Source organism: Ambystoma mexicanum, chromosome 6q (genome assembly GCF_040938575.1).
Source record: "Ambystoma mexicanum isolate Mex_15411 chromosome 6q, UKY_AmexF1_1, whole genome shotgun sequence".
NCBI lineage: Eukaryota > Metazoa > Chordata > Amphibia > Caudata > Ambystomatidae > Ambystoma > Ambystoma mexicanum.
Window position 1 is genome coordinate 444,319,619 of NC_090937.1, and position 15,866 is coordinate 444,335,484.

Consider the following 15,866-nt stretch of genomic DNA (forward strand, 5'->3'; position numbering starts at 1 on the left):
GGTCTCCTAGCTGAAAGGAGCACGTCGAGGACGTTGTCCGACAAGTACCACTCCTTGTAGCTCAGCCTCTCAGTAGCCAAGCATGAAGGTTCAGGCTGCTGAGGTTCGGGTGGAGGACCCGCCCCTCTAACTGGGAAAACAGGTCGACTCTCCTTGAAAGGCACCAGAGATAGCGGTTTTATGTGATAATCCTGCATTTTAAAGCCTGAACACAAAAAAGATAGATTTATTTTGGCCGTTTTTGTGTAGGCTTCAAAATGCAGTATTATTACCCCCGCCCTCTCATGCTCATTCTCTCGTTCTTCGGGGAGTTTAACCCCCACCATAGCTCACCTTTCACCACCCACCACCCCTTCCCACATCTAAAAATGCATTCTCACCACACATATAAACACATAAACCCAAACACACACACATAAACACACACTTACACACAAACGTACCTGTTCTCCTGCGACAGTTCTTCCTGCTACTGACGTACCTGTCAGCCCAAGCACGCACTCTTCTGCGGCAGGGGCATGACAGTTCGATCTAATCAGTCTTTTTTAGTTTTTTTTGTTTAAACGGTCTTTTAATTTAGGACCAAGATCGCAGATGCCCATGTCCAGCAACATCAGATACCACGTTCTCCAGGCCCAGTCTAGAGCGATCAGGATCAACATGGTTCCGAAAAAGGCACAATCTCCTGAGAACTAGCAGAATGACAGAGATCGTTGGGAATGCATAAAGGAGGTCAAAAGTCCACTCAACTGTCAGTGCATCCCCCAGAGATTCCCGATGACAAAGTTCCCTCAAGCAGAACAACTCGCACAACTCCTGTTGACACTGAAAGCAAAGAGGTCCACTTGAAGAATCCCCCAAAAGGAGAAGATCTCCTCCAGAACTTCCTGGCAGAGCCTCCACTCATGGGAAACCAAAGTCTGTCTGCTCAAGGCATTTGCTGTGACGGTTTTATGTGATATTGTTGAATATTATAGGCTGCACACAAAAAAGAAAGGCAAATATGGTGCAGCATTTAATATATTTGCCCAATTTCACTTTTGCAGCCTCCCCCACCTTCCCTCACCTCTTAAATTGGGGGTTTCCACCCCCGAACCCTCCCATTATTCCTGCATATTTCTGCACCCTCTTCCCATAACCATCCCTAAGCCCTCCCCCTGACTAACACATACACCAATACATACACCCAGTCTCCCCAGTCCCCTCCCCACACACCGCAAACACCACCCATAACATACACACAGACACATGCAAACAGACACACACACACACTTTGCTTCCATCTTCCCGTGCACTTCTCGGCTGCGCCTGTCAGCCCCTGTGTGTACTCGTCTGCGACACAGGGGTGTCAGTTAGATTTAGAAAGACTGCACTGTGACTGCACAGAGTGGTCTTTCTAAATCGGGCATTAAATCGGGCATTGAAAATGTCCTTTTTTTTTTAAACAACATTTTCACTTACTACCATTGTGACATTCTCCCTTCCAGACAGATTAGCTGCAGTCAGAGAGACGCTGTTGTCCAGAGCCCAGAACCACAGTCATATTGCTTCTCTACACAGAGGCAAGACCGCATACCAATTTGTTTGTTGTTTGTTGAGGTAGTGCATGGCCAGCCTGATCGCTGTCATCTCCAGAAAGTTTATGTGTTACACGAGAATCCCTGTGAGACCCCAGTCTGCTCACAGTCAGACCTGAAAGGCGAGCACCCCAACTGGTCAACAATGCATTTGTGACCACCGTCACCTGGGGGCAAGGCTGGCAAAACAATGCGCCTCTCAGCAAGTTGTCCTGTATGGCCCACCACCCAAGATCCTGAACAACGTGGTCCGACATGTGGTCCTGAAACCGCTACCAGCAACGGAGAAGCCATTGAAGCAATCTCATGCACAGCCTCGCCTGCAGTATCACAAGGATGCAGGAGGCCATGAGGCCTAGAAGGCACAGGAAAATTGAGGCCCGGACTTGTTCCTGGGATTGGAAGACATTGACCATCCAAATGATGTTCGCCACTCAGTCCTCAAGTGGGAAAGTCCTACCCACCCGAATGTCCAAGACTGCCCTGATAAATCATAGGCACTGGGACGGCAAATCCTGTGAATTTTTGAAGTTCAGGAAAAAGCCTAGGCTGTGCATAGAGTGCATTTGCAGAGGTGATGCGCCGACACCAGAATGCCTTCCCTCCTGGGGTGAGCCGCCACCACTGCTAGTAGCTTGGTGAAAACCCTGGAAGCTGAAGAAAGACTGAAAGGCAGGACTGGTAGTGATATTGGCGTGTGTAAAACAACAAAGAGCAAGTGGGAAAGAAGGTGAAATAAGGCTCAACAAATGTTTATTAATTCAATTGGGGATGTTTATATAATGCTGCATTCTGCTGACTTTGGCACAAGAAAACAAAAACACCTGTGAACAACATACACGATTGCTGAATACACAATAGTGGTATCAAGTTTCAAGTGTAAATTAAGTGCAGAAAGTGCATCCCTCAACAGGAGGGATATGTAAAAAGAAGAAGAAGCAGTCAGGCGTGAATAAAGAAACTAAGCCACCTGCTCAATGGAGATAATGAAAAAAAGTTTTTGTTACCAATTGATTCACAATCTAGTACATTGGGTGGATAAACTCCAATGGAAATACAGTTCACATTGCATAGTAATCATCAAACATTGTTTCATCAATATGCTCAATTCTGTCATCAGTAGCAGAAGAAGGAGTCTGCTAGGTGAGACAATCTAATGAAAAGCTAGTTGTCTTCTGGAGATGGATGTCTTGAGCTCTAAAGAAAGGGGGTAGCCGCCTTCCCTCTCTTCCTAGTTTCAACAGGATCTCAAGTGTGAGCTGGGGTAGTTTTCATCAGGACAAGCTGCCTCTGTTTCTTGGAGAAAACGTGTGTGGATTGCTAAGGGCGTCAAACTTTGATTGCCAGAAGCAACATAATGAGGCGAAAATATGTTGGCCCACCATGAACCTGAAGTACTTCCAGTTCTTTCGATGAATTGGCACATGAAAGAAGGCCTCCTGTAGGCCCAGTGATGCCAATCCGTCCTGCACATCAAGGGCGTGTAGGATCTGAGCCTGTGTAACCATCTTGAACATGTCCTTGCGCAGGAACAAGTTTAACAGCCGCAGATCCATAATCGGATGCAAGCCTCTGTCCTTCTTTGGACCAGAAAATAGGTGTAGTACCATCCCCTTGCTCTTTCTGAGTGTGATACCAGTTCCATCGTGCTTTTGAACAGAAGCTGACGGACCTCCGCCAGGAGTATGGGGTGCAGAGACAAGAAGGTGGCCTGAGGGCCTTTGTCTGTAGGGTGCTTGAGGAAGGCAATATCCCTGTTGGAAACCTGCAAGGTTTTGTGCCCTGGGGTGTGTCTGGGATGGCGGTTGTGAACGTGCCACCTCTCTGGGCACCTCTATCTCGACATCGCAGGAACCGTCTGCCCTGCATTATTCCTTTTGGCAGACTGATTACAGCATCTTGGGGCATAGGCAGTAGAGGGACAAAAAGCCTGTGTTGGGATGCTGACTGCACAGCAAGCCCTAAAGATGTAGCTGTTGCTTTAGATGACTGGACCTTCTGGAGGCAACCTCAGACTTATCTCCAAAGAGGTTTTGACCATCGAAGGGCATGTCCAACAGCTTGGTCCTCGACATTGGAGGTAAGCCCTGATGTCCTCAACCAAGAATGGTGGCTGCTGTGATGCTGGAAATGCATTTGAGGGGCAGAGCCTCCTTGATCCTGTCCTATACCTCCTTAAACTGTGTGTTCTGCTTATTTTCTGCTCAGGTGAGTGCAGTTTGGACCCCTGGCAGTGCAGCTCTTCATTTTGTTCTTGGTGGACAAAGACCCTTGGGATACCCTTAGGGCACCCATGGGTAGGTGCAATGCTCACCTGGTATCCACGGGGACGTCACTCAGCCTGTTCTGACCTCTTACGACCTCAAACCCTTCCCTGGAGGCTATTCGACTGGAGACTGGGCCTGAAACACAGGATTGGTAGAATTTAACTCCCTATTGTCTCTGTGTGCTTGAACCCCTTCTTCCCCGGGGTCCAACCCTTCCCTTTGATCCACAGCTCACCTTGTTTTCTTGGATAGTGTGCTCTCCGTCCTGCTTTCAGCGCAGGGGCGCATTGATTGATGCGGGCTCGTTGCTGCCTAGTTACTTCACTGGCAAGAGTCCGACAGGTAAGTATAATGAGTCTTTTGAACAGTTCTCTAACTTTGTTCCTTTCCTTCCTTAGATGATGGCCGGCGTCCGGGGATGGCGGCGTGCTGCTGAGATGAGTAGCGCTGAAGGTGAGTGAGAGCGTGATGCACGATGCACCCCTTTCCTATTTGTATTGAACTGAGTTCTTTTTCTGTGTCTTTTAGGTGCCGTGACATTTTCAGCGTGGATGCCGGTTATGAAGAACAAATGCGGTGAGTAAGCGCGGTATGCTTCCACGCTAACCTGGAGTGTCTTTTCCCTCTTGCAGATGGATGAGAAGTTCCGGAGACAGAGTTCCCCCAGAGCGGCTGGGATTCAGGTAAGCGTTTGAAGCTCGTACAGTATTTAAAAATAAGCGAAGATTTGCAGATTGCTTACTAATGCCTTTTTTCTGTTCTTTTCCCTTTTCCTTAGGAAGCGGCGTGCCGGGATGGGAATGACACCACCGAAGATGCCCGCAGAACAGCATGAGCGATGAATGATGGGCAGAAGCGCCGCAAGGTAAGGCTGTTCCTAACAGTGTTCTTGTTCTTGCAGGAGCTGAGCGCAGAAGAAAGATGCAGGCCTACTGGAGACTGGTCCGAACACGGTGAGTGTCACGCTGCAGGTGCAGAAAATGCAAAGCATGTTTCTCAGCTGGGCATGGCTTAAATAGTCTCTGGGTATCCCAGGTGTCTGTGGGCTGAACCACACCCAAAAGACTAGACTGCACATGCAGTTCTGGGAACCGGAATATGTGGGGGCATCCATCTTGTCCCCATCAATGCACTAAAAGTCCAATCCCCAATGTTATCCTATGGGAGTGAGTGAGTCTGGTGCCACAAGCGCCAAGTCTGACTCCAAGTGGGTCTTTGGAGGGATGGAGAGGCCCTTGAGGGCCATGTAGGTGATCGTGGCCTGGCTCCAGCCTGACATCTTGGAGGGCTGGGGACATGAGGGGCAGGAATCATTACAGTAGGGGTAAAACCCTGTACCCCTAGTGTATGTTTTTGGGCACATGTGTGTGATTGGCTGGCTGAGCTTGGCTCAGCCTGAGTGAATGGGAAGTGTTTTGCATAACAGGGGGCCTCACACCCACCACCTTGTCAGAAGCTGAAAATAGAAACCTGAAGCTGAAGTCATCTTAAACTTGCATCCTGGAATCAAGCTGGAGGAAGAAGTCTGCACCTGCATCTCATCATCAAATCCAAAAGCTGCCATGTTGATTCAAGCACTGAACCAGAGAGGACCTGGATTGGCAACCTCTTTCCGTAGCTACAAGGCTGCTCTTCACCCGAAGTGTCCTGGAAGCCAGTTCTGTGTACCTGCCGACCTGAGAAGGGCTCTTCCTCGGCCCAGAAGAGGAGTGCCTAGACATCTTGAAGCCAGGAAGTCCATCTGTGTCACCCAGGGTGCGAAGGAGTGTTTGTGACCGCTGGAAGCCAAGCTACTGAGTATCGCCCAGAAGAGGGGGTATCCTGGCATAGTGCCGCCTGACACCCAGAGCTGTGAAAGCTGCAGCCATCCAAAGAAATCTTCAAGAGGCACCTCGGCTACAACATCCATCCACCTTTCCATGCCTGAGAAGATCCAGGGTCGTTTCTTGGAGAGGAGTGTCTGCCGGTGGGTTTCCTGCCACCAAAATCCAAAAGAAGACATCTGGAGGGTCCAGACTTGGTGAGGGTCCACAGTCCAGTCCGGTGGTTGTGTCCAGGTCACCAGAAGCCATCCTGAGGTCCACGCTGCGGCTGTAGCTGCAGCACAGAAGAACCAAAAGGCGGTAAACTGCGGAAACCTGAACCCCAGCACCTACTTCTGCCGCTGCACCCGTCGCCACTGAAAGTCATCCCTGGCCACTAAGCGTCTTAACTTCTTTGGCCAGGCCTTGTGGAGGTCTACAGCAAGTTTCACATTTGTGGGACATCCACGACATCGGAGACCACTGTGAAAGTCCTGCTTTGCTGCCTTTCCGACACTGCTTGGTTCCCTTCTTCTTCTGGACACCAACATCCCAGCGACTCCTTCTCATTGAGTAAAGCCAAGAAACTCTAAGACTTTGCCTGTCAAGGCACCCAAGCTACTGTGATGAGGAAGAGCGTCTTCCATCCTCAGGATTAATCCAGAGCTCGCAGATTCATCTTGGATCCTGTTCTCCAGTGACTTCCCAGGTACTTTGCGGGTAGTGGGATCTGTAGAAAGAGAAGCAGGCTATTTATTTATTTTTAATTAAAATGTATTGTCTTTAGTTTGCATTTTTTAGAAACAAACTTTTACAAAATACAGATAAAACTTTTTCCAAATAAATGAACTTATAACAACATAAAAAGTATACAAAACTCAGCGTATTACTTATAAGTGTCATCATGTCTCAACATTCAAAAAATGATCAACACAATAAAGAATAATAGAGAAAATTAAAAAACAAAAAATATATACACAATTTCTTTTTAAATAACATCCACTGTGAACTCTCATAATATGTATCCTTTTCTGCTTCCTCGTTGAAAGACCGGAACTATATTCAACGCATGAATCATCTTTGTCTCATTGTTAGTCGCATTGGCCATATATAACATCTCTTCGATTTTCTGCAATAGTCTAAACAGAGCCAATATCACACGTATATAATCTCCCGATATACATCTTTCCCGAAGCAGACTATTAATTAACATAAATGGACTGGGTTGTAACGTAAAACTTAAAGTACACCTTAACTTTTCCTTAAAGGTTGCCCAGGTGGGGGGGATCCTTACACAGTATTGCATTTTCATCCTAAAGAAAGCATCCTGCCTATGTTGTAATCATTACCTGCCTTTCTACAGTAAGAGTTTTAAGAGGTAACCCTTGCCTAATAATATAAATGCTTTTTAATTGTCAGCAGTTGGTGCATTACAACTGAATTTAAAGGTAACAATGGTACCACATAGAACTGTACATATATATTAAGTTAAGTTACCTGTGTAGATTTCTAGTACAAAGTGAATTATTTATTTGTATATACCTTCCTGACTTTTTATCCTTTATGGCAATAAAAGGACTGTGTTATCACCTAACATAGTGTGTGGACATTCCATTGTGGGGAGCTTGGGGATTCACTGTACCTAAGAACCAGCCTGCATCACCTCCCTTGAGTATCAGCCTGGCTGCTAGCACAATGTTACCAATTGAGAGCCTTAGCTGGGGTGCTCTGTGCCTCTGACCCGACCATATATTGGGCAGAAGTGCAGATACCCCCTCCAGTCTTTACAGCCGCAAACCCTGATGTCCTCAACCAAGAGCAGGAGGCCATGAGGCCCAGAAGGTGCAGGAAAGCTGAAGCCAGGGCTTTTTCCAGGTATTGGAGGATATTGACCATCCGAAAGATGTTTGAACTCAGTCTTTGGGTGGGAAAGCCCTACCCAGGCAAATTTCCAAGACCTCCCTGATAAATTATAGGGACTGGGATAGCAAAACCCAAGACTTTTTGAAGTTCAGGGCAAAGCCTAGGCTGTGCAATAGAGTGCATTTGCAGAGGAGATGCTCCAACACTAGATCCTCCAGGTAGGGAAAGACATGAATGCCCTCCCTCCTGAGGTGAGCCGCCACCACTACTAGTAGCTTGGTGAAAACCCTGGGAGCTGAAGAAAGACCAAACAGCAAGAATTTGAACTGATAGTGATGTTGGCCCACCACGAACCTCAGGTACTTCCTTTGCTTTCGATGAATTGGCACATGGAAGAGGCATCCTGGAGGCCTAGTGATACCAAGCTGTTCTGCAGATCGAGGGCTCGTAGGATCTGAGCCTGTGTAACCATCTTGAACTTGTCCTTGTGCAGGAACAAGTTTAGCAGCTACAGAGCCAGAATGGGATACAAACCTCTGTGCTTCTTCTGCACCAGAAAATAGATGGAGTACCGCCCCCTTTCTCGTTCCAAGCGCAATACCAGTTCAATTGTGCTTTTATACAGAACTGACAGACCTCCTCCAGAAAGATGGAGTCCGGATACAAGAAGGTGGCCTGTGGGCCTTGGTCCGGAGGGCGCTGGAGGAATATTGCTGCATATCTTGTCACTGTAAATAAACAGATTGCTGCACTCCCACTGTGTTATTTCTGCTCAGGTTGATCTCAACACCCGTTCCAGATATTTCTCTGATAGGGCTCTAAATACAAATCTTCTCTTCTTGTTCACAAAAAGGCCTTATGACTGGAGCTTGAATGAGACAAGACCTGCTGGCTAATCACTCACAACCCCTAAACCCTACATTCCTGCCTCTATTCTCGCCATGACCCTTTTACAAATATTTCAATTAAGATCTCCCAAAAGCAAAGCACTCCCGATTTTATGCACCACCGCTGGACATCTGCCAGACCTGACAATAGGTACTAACAAGAGGATGCTTTTCACCTGTGGGTTACAAGTAACATCATATGTAGCTTGAGCACCACTCTTGTTAGCTATGCTACTCCTAATTGGAAACTGTCCCCTTTGTTGTTACCTAGCTATGTACAATTCTATATATAGTGACAGCACTGGTATTCCTTAGAAGGAAGACAGTTTTGTGTTTGTTTTTTGCACCGTCTAATACAGAGAATGGGAATTGTGCAAGCAAGATAAAAGCATGTCAATGCAGTCAGATTGTTATAGGACACATGGGAGTGTTCTAAAATACAGAAGAATTAAAAGGTTACTCACCGTAGTGACAGTGGTACTGTTAGTCCATAGTCACCCTTTCCTCCATAATCTTGGGATGCCCGACAGAATGAGGGACGGGACCAGAGCCTGTGGCTAAGCAGAATAATATCACTTTATTTTAGGGGAATCATACTTTGAAACGCCCCGCTTGGTACCTCCTCTGCAAGCCCCAACCAACCGTCAGTCCTTTCTCTGTGATAGACGGGACAGAGCGTTGATCAGCAGCTGTGCCATATTGCACTTCTAAATTAATGGCTCCAAAGCACATGCCCAATGGTTTTCGGAGGAGCGTGAGATACCCACTTCATGAATCCACATGCTCTGTGTTTAGTGTGTTTGGGAAGAACACACGAGACACTCCTGTGAAGTGTGTGGCACTTTTTCTTCTCCGTCACTTATTCGTATGCATGCCTGCTGAGGAGGTGCTTTTAGTGAGCACCTCTCTAAGGACCACGAAGAAAGACTTCATTGCGTCAAGGTTTAAGGTAAGGGGCCAACTTATTCTTACAAGGACACCCCATGCGGGAGACACCCTACAGGTTTTCATCCAACACAGGAGGGGACCAAAGAACCCCCACTCCATCCTATCATGGGGAACTACGGGTCCCGATATGGACTACCGCTACACACGGCTTATCGCAAACAGCGCTTTGAGCAGGTAGTTGACATACCCTTGGCACCGCACAAAGTTCATGGGTGAGGTATATGTGGAGTTAACACTGATAGAAAAAGAAACAGTAAAGAGAAGTACATACTGAAATACACATACTTTTAACATTGATGCTGTAAGCCTTTTCTGCCATCCCAGCCACAGTTCCCACTTGGCAGACCCAGGTTCCGGAATCACGCTGCAGAATTGAGGGAACCTTGAACTCAGCTATTCTGCGGTTCTCTTCCGCAGTGATGGACTCCGCCTAAAAGCAAAGACACAAAGAGACACATGAGCAAAGTTAATGCCACTGTCAGAAATAGCATCTAAAACCCCCAAAGTCCTTTCACAAAAACAAGGGATCACGATTTGGAAAGTCCCATCTCCTCTGCTAATGACACTGTTGAAATGCACAAGCAACATCACACAAAAACCATGATCATTCCACACAAGGCATTTATACCCTCCACTTAGACTCGTAAAGACACAAACATATGCCTTTTTTAAATATACACACGTAAGTTATTTCATGAAATCATTCCAAACTGTTTGAATGTGTGCAGTTATATATTATTTTTATAAATTATACTTTATTTCATATTTTGTCTAGCAAAGGAGTCACTGTGTTACAAAAATAAATGAATGACCTCATAACATTCATTAAAGTAATTTGCTATTCATAAATATAAAGTGTTTGTAGTAAGAATGTTTTGGGGACCTCAATTCCCCCCCCCCAACATACCACTGAGATGGCAGATGCCACTCGCTGAAGCAGCCCCACAGACCATAACCGGATGACATCACCAAAGCACAAGAACATACATGAACTGCTCGCAGATGCCTAAAAGCAACAAACATGAACAGCCATATAAATAAAGATGGAAGACACAGCTGCATTGAAATGAATGGAAGGCACTGGAAAGGCTCAAAACACAGGGAGAGGCCTGACCACTGATTTTCCTGAGAAACGCTGACGGAGCTGACATTGCAGTTATTGTACCCAACCTTGCCAAGGACGCAAAGGGAGAGTGTTTCGACTCAACAGAAAAGATAGAACACCTGCAAGGGCAAGAAGCTGAAATTCTTCATAAAATCAAGCAAAGAAACTTAAATCTCTGGTCCCTACACACGTGATCTGAAAGTGGGGAACAAGGCCCATCCATCCAAGGTAGGCAGAAACTATTGTTCCCACCAAACCGAAGACAGAAGATGCAAAAAATGTAACACAGCATGAGGTTGGAGGCTGGAATGTCCTTGCTCAGGGCCAGAGGATTCAGAGAAGTGATAACCTTATTGGGAAACAGGCAATACCCTAAACCCATTCTCTCCACCCATGATTGTGCTTCCACCCATCATTGTGCTCATGTGCTGGTAATTTTTCCAAGCTGAGAAAGATCCTGCTGGCCTCTTGTGGGTAGTCCTAGGTGGAGCTACCCGATATGTGTATGTCTGCCCATACTGTTCACCTAATTCCATCTCATCTAAGGTTCAGGAATTTTACTTTTGGTTGTGATGGCATTTTGGAAGAAAACCCTGTTACCAGCCTGTAATGAGTTGAGAATGCATTGGGAGCTGCAGAAATCTGTGTGCCTATCCCTGCTTTGAAATCTATTAATAAAAGCAGTCATTTGTCACATTTCTGGACTCCTTCATTTCTTGGGCATGGGGGATTTCCCTTGAGCCGACCTCTGGTTTTTCACTCGGCTTCAAGAAGATTGCATAATTCCCCCAAATGATGTCCTTTGCCATGGTCGGGAATCAACAGACACCTTGAGACTCATGAACTATAATTCAAAAGTGTTTATTTTACAACTGGAGTATACAACAGGTTTAGAGTGGCTAAACGTAAGAATTGGGGGTAATCTGGGAAACAAAATATGAGCAATTCCACCTTGCTTAATGGTCATAGTCCTCCAGTCCATTCCTCTGGTCCCTCGGTAATGCCTCCTGACGGTCAAGTGAAAGTCATTCACTGTATGTGGGGTTTCAAGTCTGCACTGCACTTATTTCTGATGACTGAGTGGTCACTCTGCCTTTGGCTGGTCAGGATGTTGGTCTTCTAGGACATGCTTTCCACTTGCCAGGGCTTGGCCCTGGGCTTGACAAATTAGTTGCCGCTACATGCCAGGTTGAAGCAGCAGCAGATCTCTGTTGGTCTGGGCATCAGGTGGCAAACGTAGCATAGTGCCATTGGCAGACTCTGCCACTGTTTACGCAAGCAATAGTTTGTTAGGTGTCCATACATGCTGTTATCCTCTGTCTCTTGTCCTTCCTGCCTCTGTTTCCTTTCCTTGACTGATGATCCATCTCCTTCCACCTGCTTAATGTCCCCCAATTACCAGGCCCTCTTCACCTCCCCTATCGGCTTCCTGCCCTTTCTTCTTTTTCTAACATTCTATATTTCCTCCTACTTCCTTCTCGTTCATCCTATGGTTATTTCTGTATCAATTACTTTGTCGTATCCTTCCCTCTATTTTTCTTTTCTCGCTCCTTGTCTTTTACAGATGTTGCACTTCTGTTCTTTCTTAAAACCTTTTTCTTTACTTTCTGTTCATTCTTCCTCAGTACTTCCTTCCCAACTTCCTCTACTTTAGATGTTCCTCTCGTTTCACACTCCTCCACTCCTTGTATCTCTCCTTCCTGTCATCCCTCTGCCTCAATACTACTTCATTGACCTCCTCCCTTGATGTTGCTCGTCTCTTGCCATCCTCTGCTCCTTTTTTCCATCCTTTTATGTTTTCCTCCTGCTGCTTAACTGGTTACGTTCCATCTGTGTCCTTCCTGGATGTTCCCCTCTTCTCACCCTCCTCCTCTGCTAACTCCGCTTTTACTCCTCTTCTCTTGATTTCAACCTTCTTCCTTTTTCTTGCTTTGCTGTCTGTGTCTCTTTCTAGGTCTTACCAATGTCCTCCTTGTACTTTCTCATTCCCTCATGCACCCCAACCCCATTCCTGCTTCAATCCTCCTCCTATGCTGCTTGCTCTACTTCTCTTTCTCAACGTACACCTTCTCGCTGCTTCGAATTCCCACATACTCCCTCACCAAAGAATGCTTAGCAGCGTTACACAATTGCCGGTCTGCCATCATTGTGTATCCTGGAAAGCTAAACACTGTTATTGAGTTCAAAATATGTCTCACTCGCAGCTGGTCCTGGCTGATCCATACAGCCTCATGCAGGGCCACAAACTGAACATTTTGAAACCTTATGTTCCTTGGAAGGGATAACGAAGGTGAAGTACCACCAGGATGACCCCCTAATTCACTGTAGTAAAGAGAGAGAGTTTAACAGTACACTGAAAATGGTGTTAGAAAGACTGGAAGATTGTGGGTTCCACCAAAGAAAAGACAAATCTATGTTTTTCATATCAAAACTGAACTTCTTGGGCTACACAGAGCCGCAAGCATAGATAAAACCCACGAGAACCTGCCCTAGAGCATAACATAAGCACGCCCAGCTTAAGACAAAGGAACAGGTCAAGTTTTTTCGTGCACATAGCACAGTACTATGCCAAGTTTGTACAGGACTTTCTTATTGAAATGAGTTCCTGAGGCAGTCTTATGGAAACAATGACAGTTTACCGGGACTGACAAGTACCCAAGCGGAACTTGAATAAATACAGGAAGGGATTCTAGAATCTGCGGTCTCAGAGATGGCAGTTTGAGAGCTGAGTTCCTGTGCCCTGTATTCATCTCCTATATAGATTCATGATGGCTGACAATCAATCTTTCTGAAACAACCCAACTAGCAAAGAGACAGAAAGGTGAAGGAGACCTTACTGAGAGTGAGAGAAGAGAGCACAAACTGCTGGAACTTTTAACTAAGGTGACTGCTGACATTGCAGAGATCAAATCCACGCTGTTTACTTCAGAGTAGAGATATGTTGAACTGTCTACCAAGGTTGCCTCTGTGGAAAGTCATCTGAACTCGGTGGATGATGAAACAAGGAGAATGGCTGTGCAAATAAGCGAACTACAAATACAAAATGAGAAGCTAACCCTTAAGGGCTCTGAGCAGGAGAATTTCTCAAGAAGAAACAACATCCGTATTGCAGGATTTCCAGAGAATATTGAAAGGAGCTGTCATATGGATTTTCTGGAGAAGGCTTTAAATAAACTGCTCAACCTGGACCCAAAACTGCCATTGGAGATGGGGAGGGCTCATAGGTCATTGGGCTCAAAACCTGTGCTTGGACAGAGACCAAGACATTTCATAGTGAAGTTTCTGAGATTCCCTACAAGAGAGCTAGTTCTGAAGAAAGCCTGTGAAATAAGTGACCTTGCTTGGGGGGTCATACAACAATGATTTTGGGTGGATTTGAGGGGAGATGTTTTGGAGAAAAGAAAAGCATTTAACATGGCTAAGGGGAAAGCAAGAAGCAAACACTTGAAATATAACATGGTGTATGCTGCAATTTTTAGGGTTGTTCTGGAGGGTCAGGTTCACTCTTTTGTTGCCCATCATGGGGCTGGGGCTTTCTTATCTGATCTGGATCAAAAACCAATAGAGGAGTCTGTAGCAACACAGAGGAATGTGTGACATTTTGGATAAGGAATGGGGACAGATAAGACAAGTAGGTTTTAGGAGTAAGTTAGATCTGAATTTGACACTTACACATAAGAGAGTTTAGGGGCGTCTGTACTGGACTATGGGGCGTATGCATGGTTTAGGCTTGATTAAAAATGCTGTTTGCTGGGGTTGTGGTAAGGAGAGGGGTACCAGTATGCATATGTTTTGGCATTATTCTAGGGTAAAGGAATGTTGGGGAAATGTATTGGACAGAATGGATACACTATTATCAATCACCTTTCCTATGATGCCTTTGCAAGTCCTTTTACTAGCCAATAAAGGACGGTTTAAGATTGCTAAGCAGTATAGTCAATGGATTCACAAAGTGCTAGTAGTGGCTGTAAAACAAATATTAAAATTGTGGAAAACAAGGACAAGTGGAGAATTGGGTGAGTGGTGTGCAAGTCTTATCTGACTCTGAGAAGGTCTTGTTTCAGAAACTAAATGAAGAGGATGATTACGTAGAACTCTGGTCACCATTTAACAGCCTCTGTGGTGGGTAGGTATTTAATCACTTGCGTGTGAAGTAGGTTAGTGGAGGTATTCTGGTTGGGGGAGGGTATGTGTACATTTCTTTTTTTTCTTCTCTTTTTCTTTTCTCTTTCTTTTTTTTCGATGTTGTTTCACCGTTCAATGTGTTCTGTGGGTATTATGTCCAAGGACAATGTAGGTTAGTGGGGATTGTGCCATATTACAGTTATTATTATTATTATTTTTTTTTTATTTACAAGTTTATAATCACCGAAGTGATTTTTACAAGATAGACGTGAAATCTCCAAACTTGTTAAAAGTGTTAAGAAAATGAAGTGTAAAAAAGTAGACAGAAGAAGAATCAATAGTTTCAGCACGCTGCTCTTAAGCGAAAAAAAAGAAAAAAGAAAAGAAAGAAAAAAAATAAAAAATATTTAAAAAACGAACATAAGCAGAGCAGAGCAGAACACCAAACAAACAAAAGCACCCCCCGTACAAGCTTGTGCCGACTTTATCAGTTCTGCCAAGTCTCCAGAACTTTGTTTTCAAAAATTAAATCCAGGATTCTGGTGGCTGCTATTGTCCACGAAGGTCTGAGACCTCCTATTAAGCGGTCCCACCAGAGGGCTTCATTAGTCAAGTATGATTTCTCTAAATTGTGAAGCAAATAAGGAGTTCTATATAGAGATGTTCCTGGACATAATAGAAGAAGATGCCGCAATGTTTCTATAGATCGAGTGTCTTTACAGAAGCGGCAGGTGTTAGTTGCAGAAAGGCCTCTTATATGCAGGATTTCATTTGTAGGCAGTACATTCAGCCTAGCACGCAGAAGAGTAGTTCGAGTTTTTCTACTTGGATGCCTTATCATAAAAGGTTTAACTTCGTTTAGTTTTCTATGTGATGGGGGCAGATGACTGGTCAATTTGTACGCAGATGCCTTCTCCAACCTATTTATCCAGTCCATTTCATCTAAGCGTGTTTTGGTTTTTGTCGGATTGCCAAGTAGTTCTTCAGTGGAGCTGCTGCAGGTTTCCAGCTGTAGTTTGCACATTGTCTCCCATTTGGGAAACAGTTTGCTTTTACCTGAGTTCATCTCTACTTGTACCATAGAAAAAATTGTCGGAGAGGAAGGGTCCTTGATCTTCCGGTAAAGCATAATCGAAGATCACATTACTATTGACTCCAAAGACGAGAGTGAAAGTTATTATAGAACAAGCCTGTTTCATATGATTCTTACGTTGTTTTACTGTATTCATTGATTGTTCGGAAAGGAATTGTAACTCTGATATTACATAAATGCTTGTATTAGTTACTTGTTG

At 45.1% G+C, this 15,866-nt stretch overlaps 1 protein-coding gene across 1 annotated transcript in view; it reads right to left on the bottom strand.

Moving 5' to 3' along the window:
* Nucleotides 1-15,866, bottom strand: part of TEK (TEK receptor tyrosine kinase) — a 682,216-nt gene that overhangs the window by 297,380 nt on the left and 368,970 nt on the right. Inside the window, exon 9 of the mRNA XM_069630921.1 lies at nt 9,630-9,774. Coding sequence (XP_069487022.1) covers nt 9,630-9,774 — 145 coding nt within the window. The remainder of the gene's footprint in view (nt 1-9,629; nt 9,775-15,866) is intronic.